The sequence below is a fragment of the Rhinolophus sinicus genome, chromosome 5 (assembly GCF_057876585.1).
Source record: "Rhinolophus sinicus isolate RSI-liver-muscle chromosome 5, RSI-T2T, whole genome shotgun sequence".
Classification (NCBI taxonomy): Eukaryota; Metazoa; Chordata; class Mammalia; order Chiroptera; family Rhinolophidae; genus Rhinolophus; species Rhinolophus sinicus.
Window position 1 is genome coordinate 73,304,751 of NC_142505.1, and position 17,810 is coordinate 73,322,560.

General features: G+C 41.6%; 1 protein-coding gene and 1 long non-coding RNA gene across 16 annotated transcripts in view; both read left to right on the forward strand.

Moving 5' to 3' along the window:
* The window catches only part of TRRAP (transformation/transcription domain associated protein), a 122,444-nt gene that overhangs the window by 44,832 nt on the left and 59,802 nt on the right, over positions 1–17,810 (forward strand). For 6 of the 15 annotated variants that reach the window (XM_074313443.2, XM_019756062.3, XM_074313449.2 and 3 more), the window contains exons 24-38: positions 323–540; positions 668–865; positions 1,502–1,762; positions 2,252–2,413; positions 4,603–4,699; positions 6,043–6,164; positions 7,381–7,551; positions 11,350–11,418; positions 13,895–13,948; positions 14,072–14,092; positions 15,693–15,812; positions 16,049–16,168; positions 16,534–16,695; positions 16,787–16,968; positions 17,196–17,394. In XM_074313443.2, coding sequence (XP_074169544.1) covers positions 323–540; positions 668–865; positions 1,502–1,762; positions 2,252–2,413; positions 4,603–4,699; positions 6,043–6,164; positions 7,381–7,551; positions 11,350–11,418; positions 13,895–13,948; positions 14,072–14,092; positions 15,693–15,812; positions 16,049–16,168; positions 16,534–16,695; positions 16,787–16,968; positions 17,196–17,394 — 2,156 coding nt within the window. The remainder of the gene's footprint in view (positions 1–322; positions 541–667; positions 866–1,501; positions 1,763–2,251; positions 2,414–4,602; positions 4,700–6,042; positions 6,165–7,380; positions 7,552–11,349; positions 11,419–13,894; positions 13,949–14,071; positions 14,093–15,692; positions 15,813–16,048; positions 16,169–16,533; positions 16,696–16,786; positions 16,969–17,195; positions 17,395–17,810) is intronic. The other 9 variants (XM_074313452.2, XM_074313457.2, XM_074313455.2 and 6 more) reach the window with 4 other exon arrangements.
* LOC141567261 (uncharacterized) lies at positions 6,577–7,179 on the forward strand. The gene is made up of 2 exons (XR_012489769.2): positions 6,577–6,838; positions 6,955–7,179. It is a non-coding gene; the product is annotated as an uncharacterized LOC141567261 (long non-coding RNA).

The window sequence follows — 17,810 nt, forward strand, 5'->3', positions numbered from 1 at the left end:
TCTGCCTATGTAATGCTTTTTTAAAAAAGAACATACCCAATTTTGTGGTTCTCATTTTAAACCAATACATTTTTGACACATGATTGAGAAAATCTGAAAATATACAGTGTATAATGGAAAACATTCAGAAAAATAGCCTTTGTGCGAGTCAGACCACTTAAAATAGTTGCTGTTTAACAAAAGTTGGTCTGAAAGGTACCAACGCTGACTTTTATCACATTTCTAACCTCAAAGAAAAGAATGCGGTAGTTCTGCAGTTTTGAGGGACGAGAATGTTGGTGTGTGTGCTCTCCTCTCTCACGCTCCCTCTGCTCGCCTCCAGGTCCTTTCTTGCTGCCTTGCTACCAGGTGGGCAGCCAGCCCAGCACAGCCATGTTTCACAGTGAAGAAAATGGGTCGAAAGGAATGGATCCCTTGGTTCTTATTGACGCAATAGCTATTTGTATGGCATATGAAGAAAAGGAACTTTGCAAGATCGGAGAGGTGGCCCTCGCTGTGATATTTGATGTTGCAAGTATCATCCTGGGCTCAAAGGAGAGGGTAAGGAAGGATTGAGGCGGGCCTTCTATTTTGGGGGTGCTTGTGCCTAAGAGGAGTCATTCTAGAAACCAGTAGTTTAAGGATCGCAGTAACACATTATGATTTGCGTGTTTGTTTTTCCCTTCAGGCGTGCCAGCTGCCTCTGTTTTCGTACATTGTGGAACGCTTGTGTGCGTGTTGTTATGAGCAGGCCTGGTATGCAAAGCTGGGGGGTGTGGTGTCCATTAAGTTTCTCATGGAGCGGCTGCCTCTCACTTGGGTTCTCCAGAACCAGCAGACATTCCTCAAAGCGCTTCTCTTTGTCATGATGGACTTAACTGGAGAGGTAGGTGATGGGTGGCCCCAAACCTAACCAAGATGTTTCAAGAAGCTGATTTCCCTGGAGAACAGTTAGCGTGAGACAGTTCTGCAAATTTGCTCTCCTAGAAGCTTAGATTTCATTACAGCATCTTTAATAGAAGGACAGATCAGAATGCCTGTAGGCTTTCTCTGGGTATCAGATACCTATCTGTCTTGATAAGGAATAGTCAGAGGCCAGAGTACTTCACACAGTACGTCTGTGACCTGCGAAGGGAGTGCTACTTCTCAGCCTTGCCATAGGGCTCAGTAGTGCTTGTGCTGCAAACGTTCTACAGAAGCCGTGCTCTTCATGAACCTACCTGCACATGTAACTCAGACAAAGAATGTGGTAGGCACTGCCAGCTTGCCTGTTTGGTAAATGCAAGGGTCATGTCTACATTTCCTCTTCTGAATGACAAACAGAAATTACCTATAAGTAGGGGATTTAACTACTGAAGTACCGAGGTTATGGAGGTTATAAAATAAATAGTCTTGTTAAATTACCTGGTGTGAGGGGCGTGGACGCCCAGTGACAGTGTTTATGGCAGGCAGGTGTGAAGGAGACGTGGGTGCCATAGGTAGCATCGTCCCCTTTCCGATCTAAGGAGTCCCTGGCCTGCAGGTTTCCAACGGGGCAGTTGCCATGGCCAAGACCACCCTGGAGCAGCTTCTGATGAGGTGTGCGACACCTCTAAAAGACGAGGAGAGAGCGGAAGAGATCGTGGCAGCTCAGGAAAAGTCTTTTCACCATGTGACACATGACTTGGTTCGAGAAGTCACCTCTCCAAATTCCACTGTGAGAAAACAGGCTATGCATTCACTGCAAGTATTGGCCCAGGTCACTGGAAAAAGTGTGACAGTGATAATGGAACCCCATAAAGAGGTGAGATTTCTGTCACTGAAACTAGGATAATCTGAGCAAAACTTCTGAAACTTTTTTCCCTTCAAATCCGAGTTGTAGCTGTATGGAATTTATAATTTTATGTCCACCTCACACAGTGCTGTTATACATGCTGTTTTTGACCTCAGATAGCAAAAAGCAAGGTGCTTATATTAATGGCTGTATCGGTAATTGTGTCAAGAGAGCAGAAGGTTGGTTTTCTGGGTCGGTATAGCACAATCTAGGAGTTGCGTTTTTTTGTGTTTGTTTTAAGTGGTTACTCCGGAGCCTTAGGGATTAAATGTGTTAGACATTCAGCGCCCAGTTTTAGCACATGGAACCTACCCTCCCTCCCCTAACTGAAAGACATCTGTAATACCTTTGCGTCGCTTACGGTTTCCAGATTGGGAATTGCTTTAGAGTATTTTGATGAGAGGTGTTGGCTTTTTGAGGGGCAGCTGGTTAGTGGTGCGTCCTCCTTGCCTGTCCTAGGTCCTCCAGGATATGGTCCCACCCAAGAAGCACTTGCTCAGACACCAGCCTGCCAACGCGCAGATCGGCCTGATGGAGGGGAACACATTCTGCACCACCTTGCAGCCCAGGCTCTTCACGATGGATCTTAACGTGGTGGAGCATAAGGTGTTCTACACAGAGGTAGGGGGGTGGTGGTGCGGCGTGGTGTGGATGGTGATGACGTGTGTCTGCTAACCTGTCTTTGTGCGTGAACACTGGTCAGGCAGCGTTTAGAGAAGGTCCGGGCAGTGACACAGGTAACCAGCCGTACCCCGGCACAGCACTTTGCACAGGTATGTCACGCCTGGGATTGGGGAGAAGGTGGGTGTGGGAACTACAGGTGTTCAACAACACGTGAACGTTTCCTGAGTCCTTCGGACTCTGTTAGCCCTCTGCACGGAACCTTGCTCCTCAGGGCCTGAAACTTGTAACTGGAGGTGAGACTGTACCGTCTGCTTTAATTGTTGTCCCATCAGCTGGTGCCCACAGTAAGACTAGCACAGAGCAAGTGCCAGCTGACTCAATTTACGAGTCACTTAAATGTGCCGTGTGCTGTTATGAACTTACTTCACGTGATGCCCTTCTGTAGCTGACAGCACCCATGAAGAAGGGACACTGATTATTGTCATTTCGAAGATGCAGGAACTGAGCCTGAGGGTTTGTTACACACCTGAGGCTACAGCAGAGGACCTTAGGTGGGAGCCACGACCGTCGTTGGAGAGCCTGGGTCCTGTCCTGCCAGGCTTGCCTATCGTTTAGCGGACTTGACCCACGATAATGGGCAGTGGCAGATGACATCTTAAGAATATTTGTCACTGTAAACATTCCAGTGTGCGGCGATGCTAGACAGTGATACACGGAAATTAAATTTTAGATACAGTCAGGTTCTAAGCATTAATTCTTAGAATACAATAACAATCTGGTGATCAGTCCCGAATGTGAAATTTTTACAGGACACGAATCATAGTTCTGGAAGCATTGTCACTAACCAGGCAAAAGTCCTAAGGAAGCAAATCCGTCCTGATCCATACTAACTGTGAATTTCGAATTATGAAAATTTAGCTGTGGGTTTTTTAAGTCCTGTGTGTTTGCTTGGACATAGGGTCATTTGATCATGGGGCTTGCTCTTTCATACCTCGTGTATCCCTTGTGAAAGAGTCAGTGCTCTTAAGACTTGACTGACGGTCCAGGAGAAACACTGGAGAGTGGGAGGGCGGCCTCCCTTCGGTGGTTCTAGAGGCAGGTGCATTTTAACCTGTGTGGAAAATTCCTCACTAAGCTTCAGACCAGAACCTGGTGGTGGTGACTGGGAAATCTCGGGTGATGAAACTGGTTTTCTAAGTGTTTATCTGTGTGCTAACTGCATCAAAACGTGTGAAGATCTTTGAGAAATAGAGACTTGTGAGTCCTGTCCCTAGAGATTCAGGTTCAGTAGATTTGAGGTCAGACCTGGGAATCTACCTGGAAAGCTTCCCACGGGACTTGGTTGTATGGTCACTTGGAACTCGGGCTTTATATTGCAGCTATTTAGATTTGGATATAGGTGTCTGTGTCTTTATATATGTGTGTGTACACACCCCTCTTTATATGAGGAGAGTAGCTTTGAAGGGCATACAAGTAACTAGTAATGGTGGTTTCTTAGGGGAGGGGAATGGGGTGGTAACTTGAAGTAGTTACCACTGTATATCCTTTTCTACTGTTTTAAATCTTTTACAAGGTGGGAATCTTTAAGGAAAAAAATGGTATAGCTATACCATTTTTTGCAGATGTAAATAGAATGGTAAAATAATAATAAAATACCATATGTGGTATTTTAGATATTAGATATATAAATATATACTGGTATGATAAAATAAATGTCTAGAAGGATAACCATTTTCAGAATCTCTGAGTTATAATCCCAGTGACTTTCAACTTCCTTCTTTATGCTTTTCTGTACTTGAAAAAAAAAGTATTATTGTTCAAATAATTGAACAACAGTACTTACATTTGCTGAGCCCTGACCCGAGACATTGGGAAGCAGCTCTGAACAAGCATGAGTGTTCCTGCCATCATGGGATTTGCAGTTGCAGTTAAAGTGATTCTGTGTGTAAAGAAAAACATGGTATCAGTGGGTGAGAAAGTAATTTCTGTCACTAATGAGGCTGACTGACTTTGCTGTAGAATGAGGAAGCTCAGTTACATTTTGATACTTAAATTCTTTTGGTTTAGTTAGTCAATTGTTAATTGTGTTGTGGGGTGTGTGGAAGATTGCCGTGTTCAGTTATTTGCAAGGTTCTTATGTCTTTACAGTAAGAGCAGACTAAATTAAAATGTTTTCTCTTTTTCAGCTCTTGAATTTATGTGAGGCTGAAGATTCAGCTTTAACAAAGCTGCCCTGTTACAAAAGCCTTCCGTCACTCGTTCCTTTGCGAATTGCAGCATTAAGTAAGTTAATGTAAATTGGAAGTGAGTTACTGGGTATAAAAGTGAAAGGGGATAGAGGCCTTTTTTGTTGTTGTTTAGTTTTTTTTTGTTTTTTTTTTTTACTTTTTATGTTCTTTTAAAAGTGAGATCAAAAAATTATGTTTGCAAAGTTATCGAACTATGCAGTGAGCTAGATATCAGTAGATTATATAGGTTGTTAGGATTTAAATCATTTCTTACTTTGTAATAAACTATGGATTTTACTCTATAGTAAACTTTATAGTTCTCTTATGAACCTAATATTCTGGTTTTAGAGAGTTGTCATACCATTCTGATAGTCCATTTTCATCTGCAGCAGAGTATATAGTAAGATACACGGCAGCCTTTATAGACTGTAATGATTCAGAAGTATTTGAGACTCCTGTCCCTAGGCTTTAATGAGGAACATCAGTTTGCAGTGTTGGGCACAGGAATTGTGCAAAGTTTAGGAAAATGTTCTAGATCGGTACTCACCCTTATACTTAGAAACAGCCACCCCCTATTTTTTTTTGTAAATAAATACCCAATATTAGCATTTTAGTTGACTTTGTCTCTTGCTTTGTTGATATTTACACCCTTAACAAAATATTGCCAGAATCCTTGATTTAGTGATAAGAAGCAGAGAGACAGACCATAGACTCGAGCTTGAGGATGGGGTGGGGTGTTGAAGACACAGAAAGCCAGAGTGGGGGAGGTGCCGCAACAGGGATGTGGCAGCTTCTCACTTCTCCTGTTGGGGTTTTTCTTTGGGGTGCCTCTCATACATTCCTGTTAGCTGATATGGACATTACTCGTGTCAGAATGTTGTATCTTAACATAGGATTGAGGTGTGGCCCCTTCCTAAGAATATTTGTATTTTCAAAGTCTTTATCTCCCCAAGTTGGGAGGAGGCTGCCTGATTAGACATGGACAATAGAGAGAAGCCAAGTTGTGTCTGTCTGTCTGTTCCCTTCACCACAAAATTCAAGGTGTGCCGTCTGCATGAATTCAGTATATCTGCCTGCAGGTCAGCCATGCTCACCCTATGTGAAGATGTCTTGGGGGCAGCAGTGTTAGTGGGGACCCTCTGTTTTCCCCCTTTAGCCCTCTTTCTCCTATCTAGAGGGTGTAAGATTTATCATGGCCTTTCTAGCATGTTGTTGACTTCACTTCAGATAATGTGTGTAGAAGACCATGCATTCTTTTGTCTTTCTTGAGGCCAGATGCTAGGAAAGAGGTTTAGTGATGCATATTTTTTGTTGGTTGGTAAAAGCCTTTAGACAGGGAAATTGTTTATGTGTTTTTCAAGTTAATAATGAAAATTATATTGATTTCTCTCCCAAAAGATGCGCTTGCTGCCTGCAATTACCTTCCTCAATCTAGAGAGAAGATCATTGCTGCACTCTTCAAAGCACTTAATTCCACCAATAGTGAGCTCCAGGAGGCTGGAGAAGCCTGTATGAGAAAGGTGAGTGGGTGTGTGAGAATTCTGCCTGAAGGGTTCTTCCTGTTTACTTTGTATGTCAGAAAGAGCCTGTGGTTAATACATGCTGGATTGTAATGATGTCTCTACCTGTTTCATAGTTATACTGAACATTTTAAAATACGAGGTGTGATCAAACAATATGATAAATGTTTAAATAAAAAAAATTTATTACAGTGAAAAACACATTGCCATTAATCCCCTGAAAATACTCCCCCTTGCTTCAAACACACTTATCCCATTGTTCTTGCCGTTTTCTGAAGCAGTTCTAGAAGTCCTCTTTTGTGAGTGTCTTTAGTTGCGCTGTTGTGGCTGCCTCCATGTCCTGAATCGATTCAAAACAGTTTCCTTTCATGGTCATTTTGACTTTAGGAAAGAGCCAGAAGTCGCACGGTGCCAGATCCGGTGAATAAGGTGAATGAGAACACACTGTAGTAATGTTTTTATTTGACAGAAATTGCTGTACCAGAAGCAATGTGTGACACAGAGCCTTTCTGTTGTGATCAGAAAATATGGTGAATGCTGCTGTCGAGTGCCATCCAATGGAAAGGCAGGGATCTTCAATATGGGAAGTGGCACATTAAAGCTTAGTAACATGGTGTGACAAGTTTCAACTTGTTTGGTGCAGTCAGTCACGTCTGAGCTACGGTTGAGAGAAGGTGTGTTTTAAAGTGTCCTCCATCATGACAACACTCCAAGTCACACATCGCTTCTCTTACGGAAATTTCTGTCAAATAAAAACATTACAGTGTGTCCTCATCCACCTTATTCACAGGATCTGGCGACGTGCGACTTCTGGCTCTTCCCCAAAGTCAAAATGATTCATGACATCCAGGCAGCCACAACAGTGCAACTAAAGACACTCACGAAAGAGGACTTCCAGAACTGCTTCAGAAAGTGGCAAGAATGATGGGATAAGTATATTCAAAGCGCGGAGAAGTGTTTTACAGGGGATTAATGGCAATGTGTCTTTTACCGTAATAAATTTAACTTAAACAGTCACCGTGTTTTTTTGATCACACCTCGTTTTAAACAGTAATGACTAATCTTCCTCATTTCGTCATACTTTTGGAATATGTATGGTTAATATTCCATTTTCCCAAGAGAAGACAACTTGCTGCTAACATTGCGTATGTGTTCCATTCTATTATAAAGTATATTCTGTTACCTGTTTTCATTTGTAACCTTTGTTTTTTAATAGTTTTTAGAAGGTGCTACCATAGAAGTAGATCAAATCCACACTCATATGCGACCTTTGTTGATGATGCTGGGGGATTATCGAAGCTTGACTCTGAACGTTGTGAATCGTCTGACTTCAGTTACCAGGCTCTTCCCAAACTCCTTCAATGATAAATTTTGTGATCAGATGATGGTAAGCCAAATGCATTTAAACATACTCAATAATAAACCAGAAAATTTAAATTATTTTTTAAAATAAATAATGTATTTACATGATTTAAAATTCAAAGTATATGGAAGGGTGTGCTGTGAAAAAGTGTCCCTCCCTCCGTGTCCTCCAAATCCCCACACCCCTTCCCGGGGACACCCAGTGTTAACAGTGTGCTGTGTGTCCCTAGAGGCGTTTTACATTTGTAGTAAGAGCTGTGTATCTTCTTTTGTTTCCCACAAAAGGAAGCATAATAGACACACAGTTCTTACTTTTTCTAATTACCACCTCATCATTTAATATCAGAACACAAAGTGCTTTTCATTCTGTTTTATGGCGATATAATATTACGTGGACATGCCATAACTTATTTAACCCTTCCCCCACCGATGACCATTGAGATTGTTCCCAGTCTTTTGCCATTATAGACAATGATACAGTGAAAAACTTCTAAGAACGCTAGAGGTCCTTTGATTTTTTTTTTTTTTTTTTTTTTTTAAGAATTACCAAGGAAATATATATGCAAATAAAATATCTCTTTGGCAGTGTTTAAATTTGAAGTGTAAGCAAATGAAGAAGTTTCAGCTATTAACTTTCTTACGTATTTGATTTTGTTTCTAGTCAATAGATATTTAAAAATAATTTGTTAACGATTTCATTTTACATTACTACAAACACGTGTATTTTTCATGCTTATGTTTTTAAGTATCCTTTGGCCATTTAGACATTTTAAGATCCTGGAGGTTTTATTTTTGTTTTTGGTATACTTTTCCCCCAGCGGTAAACAGGAGTAGGTAGATAACTAGATTTAGATATAGATAGGGAGTGTATATGAAAACAACACAACTTTTTACCTCACATACTGGTTTCTTATCTGTAGACAGCTAAAAATATGTACAATGACCAAAATACCTCACTGGGAATTGATAGTGTTATGATTGATCCTAAAAATTGTAAGTGATGCCCTAATAGTAGAGTGTAATTGGGAAACAGTATTATATGGAAGTGAATTTTCCAAATTGGAAGACTCCTTCTCTTTGAGCTTCCAAATATATGTAATACACATACATATTTACCAATTTACGTGCATACAAACAAGCGTGGTTAAACTAAGTGAATTGATATCACTTCCTAATGAGAGCTCAAGTATACACTTTATTTTACATAATATACAACTATTGGTGCTTTCATATGAGGTCTGTGCATGTGTTCTCAATGTCCTAGTCTTTTTATGTTTGTCTCCTTTTTAAAATTACTCTCTTTTCTGTCAGCTGTAATTCTTGCTGTCTTTGCATGCCTGCCTGAAGCAACTTTGGTTTTTTTTTGTGTTCCTCCCCACCCCCAGTCTAACCCTTCAGATGTCCTGTGAGCGGGGAATTCATTTAGTAAGCATTGTTATCCAATCCAAATTGTTTTAGAACAGTGTGAAGAAAATGGCCTCATACTCTGTAGTTTCTGATTAAAGCCAGGAGTCTTTTTCCCTAAAATAAACTACACGGGTGTTTCTGGTTTGTTCAGGGAATTTTTTTTCCTTTTCTGTATTATAGCTGCTTTCTGAGTGGTTGAAAATCCTCTCAAAGCAGAGAGTGTTGATATACTTGGGGTAAAGAATGATTGATCAGCCATTTTCATCTGGCACTCATCTTGCCCGAGTCCAGCCTGGACCTGTGCTGATGGTGTTTTGCGTGTGTGGCTCAGGTCTTCCTGATGTAGGTATGTTGTGCCCACGGTGCTGTGCCAGGTGTGGTGGTCAGGGACACATTTGCCCTTCTTCCGTCATGTCCTGCAGAACTGGACTCAGTCACAGCCTTTGTTGTCCCTCATAGATGTATTTTGAGGTTAACAGCTCAAGCCTTCAGCATAATTTTAAGAGCTAAGACACCTGGGCACTCATGGAAACAACTTTGGAAATTTCCTTTCTTAAAATTTGAACTGCTTGACATTTGGTTTTGAATTCTCTTATGTGGTTAGTTGTTTTGGATATCTTCTTACTGAACTGAAAATGAATTTTATATACCAGTTAGCTCTGTTTTTTTCCTTTGGGGAATCTAAAAGAGGAATGAACTGTAATGTACGTAGCTGGCCATTTTCTGCACCTTTAATATTGTTACTTTCATGTCTTTGGTATAAATAGTTATTCTAATAAGGTAACAGGTTGCATGAGTATATAGTCTGGTGATATCCTTGCAGAAATTTTACTGGTAAAACATTAGTGTGCTTAGTTTTTTGAAGAAGCATGCGTTGTTTTAGTGTTTCTCAATGTGTGTGCTTTGGAACCTTGGCCAGATACAGGTTTTCCATGAGATGCAGTTCACTAGCTAAGTAAGTTTGGGAAACAACTTACTGTATTCCTCTCTTGAAGTTTTACATTAAAGATTCAGAAACAACAAAAGAACAAGACAAACAAATGAGAAACAAAAACTCATAGACACAGACAATAGTTTAGTGGTTACCAGAGTGTAAGGGGGGTGGGGGGTGGGAGATGAGGGTAAAGGGGATCAAATATATGGTGATGGAAGGAGAACTGACTCTGGGTGGTGAACACACAATGGGATTTATAGATGATGTAATACAGAATTATACACCTGAAATCTATGTAATTTTACTAACAATTGTCACCCCAATAAATTTTAAAAAAATAAATAAACAAATAAAATTGGAAAAAGAAAAGAATACCAGCTGCCGTTGATGGGGGCTCTGAATACACATGGAAAATAAAGTGGAAAAACTCGGTGAAAAAAAAAAAAATTCAGAGAAAGTTTGTAGGGGTATTTAAACCATCTGTCCCCAAGCCTGCTTTACCGCAGTCTTTTTTTGAAGCAATTCTTTAAGCTCCTCTGGGGCATCAGTGTTTCGAAGAGCACGTTGGATAGTGTAAGAGTAATGAAGATACTTCTGTTACTTATTTGGATGCTCTTGTTGTGGTCTTAGCTGTAGGCTCTATGCACTTGTCTGCTGGGTTTTGCTGGACCTGCCACGTGCCCAGGTCAGGCCACTGTCGCCTTGGGCTCAGGGATCTCTCTTCTCTTGCTCTGGCAGCAGAACACGGGCTCTGTCACAGAACGATTGCTCTCCTTCACAGAAGGGAATCGCTACCTCTGCACTGATGTGCACGGCTCTGACCTGATGGGATCCTGCCCCGGGGTCCCCTTTGTGCGCATGTCCCCAGCTGCAGTGGCCGCCTTTCTGTGTCCGGCCTTGGCCTCTGTCCTCCTTTTCTCTGCCTGGAGCGCTCTTCTTGTGCTTCTGTCACGTGTGACCTCCACCCTCATCTAAAGCTGGTTCCTGTTATTCCTTCTCGGCTCTTACCACAGTGGTTGTTCCACACAGTGTCTACCTGTGTGTTTTACCTTGTTTTCCTCGCTGGAGCTGAACTCCACGAGGACAGGGGTGATGTCTGCTTGTTTGCTTCTCTACCCCGCTACCTAGCACGGTGCCTGCAGCACTCAGTGAACAGCTGTGACGCCAAATAACCCAGCAGTAAGGTGACAGAAGTAATACGGTCGCTAGTAAACGTCCTCATGTTGGAATGGCCAGGTTTCGGCATGTTTTCTGTGGAGCAGGGTAAATTCAGCCTGTGTATAGAACATAAATAAATGCCGATTATTCTCATCACTAGTGTGATGGTTGGGCTATTTCAGTAATAGGAACACTGCCGTTCTCACATTAAATATGACAGAAATTAATGATTGCGTCTGAGTTTTCACCTAAGAGCAGCATTTGGGAATTGAAATGCTCCTGTTGTGAGGAAGAAATGTCTAAGGATATGTTTTTTTTCCACAGCAACATCTGCGAAAGTGGATGGAAGTTGTGGTCCTCACCCATAAAGGGGGCCAGAGGAGCGACGGAAACGTGAGTGACTTGTGTGTTTCTGGGAGGGGCCACCCTGCCGGGCACTGCGGTTCTCAATGTTAATATTGGAGCAGTGCTTTTAATTAAAATGCCGGTCAGAAATCTAGTTTTATATGATTATAGTCCATTTAAATTGTTAAACATATTTTAGTAGCATTTTATTTCCTTTTATTTCTCTTAATTGTTGGAAACATTCTTTTTTATGTTTCTTTAAAATCTCCCTTTTGTTTACTTTAATATGACGTTTTTGTTGATGAGAATTTTGAGAAGCTTGATATGTTAGTTTTTCCATTTTACTAGTTTTGCTTTAAAATGTGTAAAGTGTATTTTCTAGACTGTTCTTGGCAGCTGCTGTTTGCATGGTGGTGCACTCCTCAGCTGCTGTTTTCCATTGCTTCCCATCGTCATCGCCTCATAAAACCAAGTAGAGGTTTTAGGACTTAAAACATTAGGAGAATGTAATAAAGCATCACTGAAAAGTAAAAGAATTTATGTTTTCTAGGTCTAAATCTCCCACCCCAGTTGTTTGCCAAGAGTCAAATGGCCAGTACTTCAAAACACATTTTTATGGTTTTGAGGGAAAACCACTTTAGTCAAATCTTTCTAAGTCTCCAATGTTGGTCATTAAAGATTTTGTCTCTTAACAATGAATGGTTCTTGCTGTTTTGACTCTAATCTTACTTGTATATGTTAATATTCTTTTAAAATATTTTTTAAGTGGATGCTTTTCCTGTCGGTGAGGTTGTGTTTTCCGTAAGTTCCTGTTTTGCCTGGTGAAATTGTACAGCAGTCCGGATGAGGGAATCCTGTAGCTCTTCAGAGGCATAATTAATGTGGCTTTTTGTCCTCCTGTGCCTATTTGTTGGATGCTGTGTTTCATTCCAACTTGATTTTTTTTGGCTTTATTATGCTTTGTTTTGACCATTGTGTGTCAAGTGTTTTATTTCTGTAAGTCTTGTTTCCTGCTGCTTTTAAAGAGCCAACTAAATAAGCAAAACTAAACCAGGATTTTTAACTTTTTTAGGAGTGTTATGCCAGCCATGACCTCTTTGAAGGTTTGTTATTTATATAAACAAGAAAAAAAAATCAGGGAATCTTCGTGGAAGAGAGCAGAGTGTATTTAAAAGCACAGGCTCTTGGGAGTAGGTGCAGGTGCCTCTGCTTTTCCTCCTGTCTTTCATCTGTTAGGTATTTTTGCTCTGAATTTTATATTTGTTTTTATAATCAGCTGTTAATTATCTGAAACACATAGCCAGTTCTAGAATTAATATTAAAAAACCCAATGGGTAGATGAATGACTTCCATTAGATCAAAAAAGTTCCATAAACTTTCATAACAAGTTATTTGGAAGGGTTCGGGGTGGGGACAGTTGCAAAGGGGTGGAGTGGGGGGCATCGGGAAGTCCTTGAGCTCCTGCTGAATGAAGCAGGTTGGTTGTCGGATGAGTGTATTCCCTGAGCAGCCGGGAACGTCCAGCTGCATGTGGGAGGCTTCAGGTCTGAACTCAGGCCATGGCATTTGGGGTCCCCAGGCATTGTGACCCTGGCTCCACTGCCTCAGCCCAGGACCAAGCCGCCTGTCTGCACTTGAGCTCTGGTCATTTTTATGGATGCTGTCCGGGATTGGAAATGGGTCTTGCAAAGTAGTTTGTTCCTACTTGGTTAAATCCCCAAATAACATTGACTCGTTGAGAAACTAGCTGAAGACATGTTGACTAGTCAACTATAAAACTAAATAAAAGCCCCTCTGTCACATTGGGTTCCCCCGATGAGCAGAGCTTTGCACCCTCATCATGTTTAGGAAAGTTGGCCTGTTTGGCATTGAACTTCCAGGACAGAACTCATGACCACCCGTTATGCCATGTCTGTACACACGCACATACGCAGTCACACACACGTACACGAACACACATACACCTATACACCCAACACTCACACATGCACACACATGCACAGTTTTACTTCACAAGATTGCCCAGCTATCCGGTTGTGGCCTCTAGGACATTCTGAGTGTGGGGGTCTCTGACACGCCTAACTGACATGGCATAAGCCCCCGGCTATTCTGCTGACTTGAGCTGGGAAAGAGATTGTTTTGTTTTTTTAAATGACTTAGCACTTCACATAAAATCTTAAATAATTCACTCTAAACAAAACAGTTTTTAAATGTGTTTGCATGCAACGAGGTCTTAGGTTTCTCCCCCAGACAAGAATCCCAAAATTCCTGTTTTTTTTAAATTTGATTAACGGAGGTATACACTCTATTCAACACTGTTGGAAGGGCTATGTTTGACATCTGAAGGGCGGAAGGTGTTTTTTTTTTTTGCTGTTGAGCATTTATTAATTATTGTGTGCTTTCTGATAATTGTGTCTTTACTGTCTTGTTTACCCCTATAATCCTACTGTGTATGAGTATATGGGAAGTTTTTATGTAAATGACATAAATAGAAAAAAAAGATGATTTTCCTCCCCATCCTCAGGAAAGCATTTCAGAGTGCGGGAGATGTTCCTTGTCTCCATTCTGTCAGTTTGAGGTGAGAACAACCTATTAAAAGTCAGTTTATGACTTGAAATGTGAAGAACAGTTTATATTTCTTTTCTTTTCTTTTCACCTTTTCGTTGCCTTTTTTCATGCTGTAATTTTTGTTTTGGTTCAGCCTGCCATGGAAGGGGTAGAGGTGAGAATTTCAGTGGAGGTGCAGGAGGGGGTCGTGGTCGTATTTGGTTTTGCTGTGACTTGTGGTTCTGTGATGGACAGAGTGCGTTGTGCCTTTGAGTGCAGTGAGCCGTATTGTCTGTCTGTGGCAGAGTTGTCTTAGTATCATTGCTGTGAACTGTCCGGGTGCCACGCATGTTTTCTATTAGGATGTTTTAAGCAAGATTCTAAGTTCTTTGGTTTTTCTACATGTTAGAATTGCAATATCTCAATATTTAAGATTCAGTTGGATTTTGCTATTATAATGTTCATATGAACTCATACATCTAACAACCTCTGAAGAGGAAACTCCACAAAGAATCTATTATACCTACTACGAGTCAGGAGGAGTTATGTTTTCTTTCACACTGCTGACCTCAGTGCTTGCCCACACCCAGTGCCCTGCGTCTCGTTTACGCACCCACACTGATGGGGCCCCAACACTGACTTTGGACAGTCAACCCTGAGCTTTCCCTCTTCTGTAAAATGGGGATGATAATATCTATCAGTCCTGCCTTCCAGTGGTGTTGGGAAGACCAAAAGAAGTGACTTTGTGACAGTGCTTGGAAAACGAAAAACCATAATATAAAAGGACCATTGTTAGAATGTTATTCTAATTTCAGAGTAGAACTTACTCTGTGCGAAGACTTGAAAACACTGTAGAAGAGAACTCTAGAGGTGGCATGGAGCCAACATGGTTTAAAGAGGCATTTTGAGAAGTATCTCACATGTTGCCGGATGTGGCCCCTCACTTATGACTAGTGTTTATCATCCCCATTTTACTGAGCGTGGGGTCATGGGCAGCCTGCTGCACGCCCTCCCAGAGTCTGCCCTCCCCTGTGGTCATGGGGAACTCCCTGGAATTGCAGACCCAAAACGGGGGGAACTGAAACTGAGAACGGAAGTTGGAATGACACTCAGAGCAATTGGCCACTGAGCTGTTAGCACATTAAAATGTGCAAGATTGTTGTTGGTGTTTCACATTTTTCATGTGATTCCCTGAAGCTGTTTGTTGGCTTTTAGTTTTAGGCATGATTGACAGATACTTAGCACCATGGTCAATCATTTATTTAAGTTGATACTTAATTTCCAGGGTAAATACTTAAGTATCTTTTGAGGACTTGGTGCTGAGTTTTGAGGGCAAAATAAGTCTTTGCCCTCAGGGCTTAGTGCATTGGGAAGACCCCATGATGTCACAGCAAACTGAGGGAATCCTAACGCTCTCCCCGTCATGGGCATGACCATCCCCTCCTCTGAGGGGCTGCCTGGGCAACCCGTAAGGTCACTTCCAACACTTGTCAGTGTGTGAGAAAACAGCATAATCATGACAGGTATACACAGTCAGCTTCTGGCCCCCCCCCACCCCCATGACAGTGAAATCTGAAGCCTAAGGGCACTTAGTCTCCTTAGGCCGCAGCTATCACGTGAGACTGGTAAGTTGTGCTTTTTACACGTTAACTCTTTGCATCTGGTGGCTAGCCTTGCGAATGTAGTTAGACCATAGTAGGGTCTGTAGTAATGTTGATATCTGTAGCTAGCGTAATTAATTGGCTTATTTTATAATTTCTGGTTTTCTTCATTAGGAAATGAAAATTTGTTCAGCAATCATAAACCTTTTTCATCTGATCCCAGCTGCACCTCAAACTCTGGTCAAACCTTTGTTAGAGGTTGTGATGAAAACAGAACGGGCTATGTTGATTGAGGTAATGGTCAAATTTAGGATTAATTCTGATTCTTCCTCTGTTGCTTATAATGTTTTCACTGTGTTGGATCTTAGAGGGATTCATCTAACAGTATAAAGATGTTAGACATTAATGTTTGCTTCTGTTCACTCACTCAGTTACGAGGGGGCGGGATGTGTACTCCTACCACGTTAGGTCGATAGACCAAGAGAAGCCTCAAGCCCTGAGCGGAAGCACTTTCACCTCATGTTTTCTAGGCTGGCAGTCCCTTCAGAGAGCCTCTGATCAAGTTCCTGACACGGCACCCCTCCCAGACTGTGGAGCTGTTCATGATGGAAGCAACGTTGAACGACCCCCAGTGGAGCAGAATGTTTATGGTAAGAGCACGAGGAGCTGGACTTGTCTATCCCTGCAGATTTGTGTGAGCTGGGTGCTCTGTTTTTCTCTTAACATGTTGGAATACTAGAAACACCACTGTGTATGTGGAGAGTTTAAGTCCAGGCATCCCTCTCTATAGGATTTCAATGGTGGTAACAAATGAGTGAGCTGCTAGGATTATCAGAATTATAAAGTGTGATTACTGTTTAAAAAGCACTTTTTAAAAAGGGTGCTTGTAGTGTTTTTTTCAGCCTGCCTAGAGAGTTTTAGAAAGAATCTTAGAGTTTATATCACATCTGAACCTTTTGTGATACATATTTTTTTAAATTAGCTTTAAACAGCTTGTCTTGTTTTGTTTTTACAGAGTTTTTTAAAACACAAAGATGCCAGACCTCTGCGCGACGTGCTAGCAGCTAACCCCAACAGGTTCATCAGCCTGTTGCTGCCCGGGGGCACGCAGACGGTGCGCCCGGGCTCGCCCAGCACCAGCACACTGCGCCTGGATCTCCAGTTTCAGGCCATCAAGGTAACGGCTCTCAGTAGACACCTGGGATCTTAAAAGTTTAGTGGGCACACAGAGAACCCTGCCAGTTCCCTAATTGTCTTTTCTTTGACAGATCATAAGTATTATAGTTAAAAACAATGACTCCTGGCTGGCCAATCAGCATTCTCTAGTGAGCCACTTGAGACGCGTGTGGGTCAGTGAAATCTTTCAAGAAAGACACCGGAAGGAGAACATGGCTGCCACAAACTGGAAGGAACCCAAGCTGCTGGCCTACTGTCTGCTCAATTACTGCAAGTGGGTGGATCTGTTGTGCTTTACATCAGCTGACTTGTTCTCGCCAGTAACCTAAACTAGAGCCTCTTTGCTAATTTGTGTATAGCTGTGCTTCATTGGCTATGTGTAGTCAAATTTGTTGTAGAGAATGGGTTATTGTTAGCTTAGCTGTTTAAAAGACAAGTCAGGGATCATACATAGTTATGGAACTTGTGAGGATTTAACCTGTTTTCTGTTCCACCCTTCAGAAGGAATTATGGAGACATAGAATTGCTGTTCCAGCTGCTCCGAGCCTTTACTGGCCGTTTTCTCTGCAACATGACGTTCTTAAAAGAATATATGGAGGAAGAGATTCCCAAGAATTACAGCATTGCTCAAAAACGTGCCCTGTTTTTTCACTTTGTGGACTTCAGTGACCCCAACTTCGGAGATGAACTGAAAGCCAAGGTGAGCCCCACTGTTATGCAGTGGAAGCCATGGGTGTTTGAGCTGATTTTCTAGGGAACCAAGAACACCATTCACCTTCTGCTGTCTCTGTTGACACTTAAATAGTGGTCTGGACTGTTTATGAGGAAAATGCCATTGTTGCAAAACATAAGGCAGATCCAGCAGTGAATCTGTTAAAAAATAGTTTGTTTCCCTGTTTTTAGAGAATGACTTGTTTGAAGTGAAAAGAATAAACCAGGCTGTTATCTATTTTCCTCAAGTTCTTAACCTACCTTTCTAGTTGACCATTTGAATAAAAGTCAAGATTATCAGTTGTACCCTTGATTGAGTTCTAACCTTATGGTTTACCATTTGACCAAACTGGTGGACCTGCCAACCTTATCAAATAAAGAACATAGCTTTGTTTTCCTTCTCCA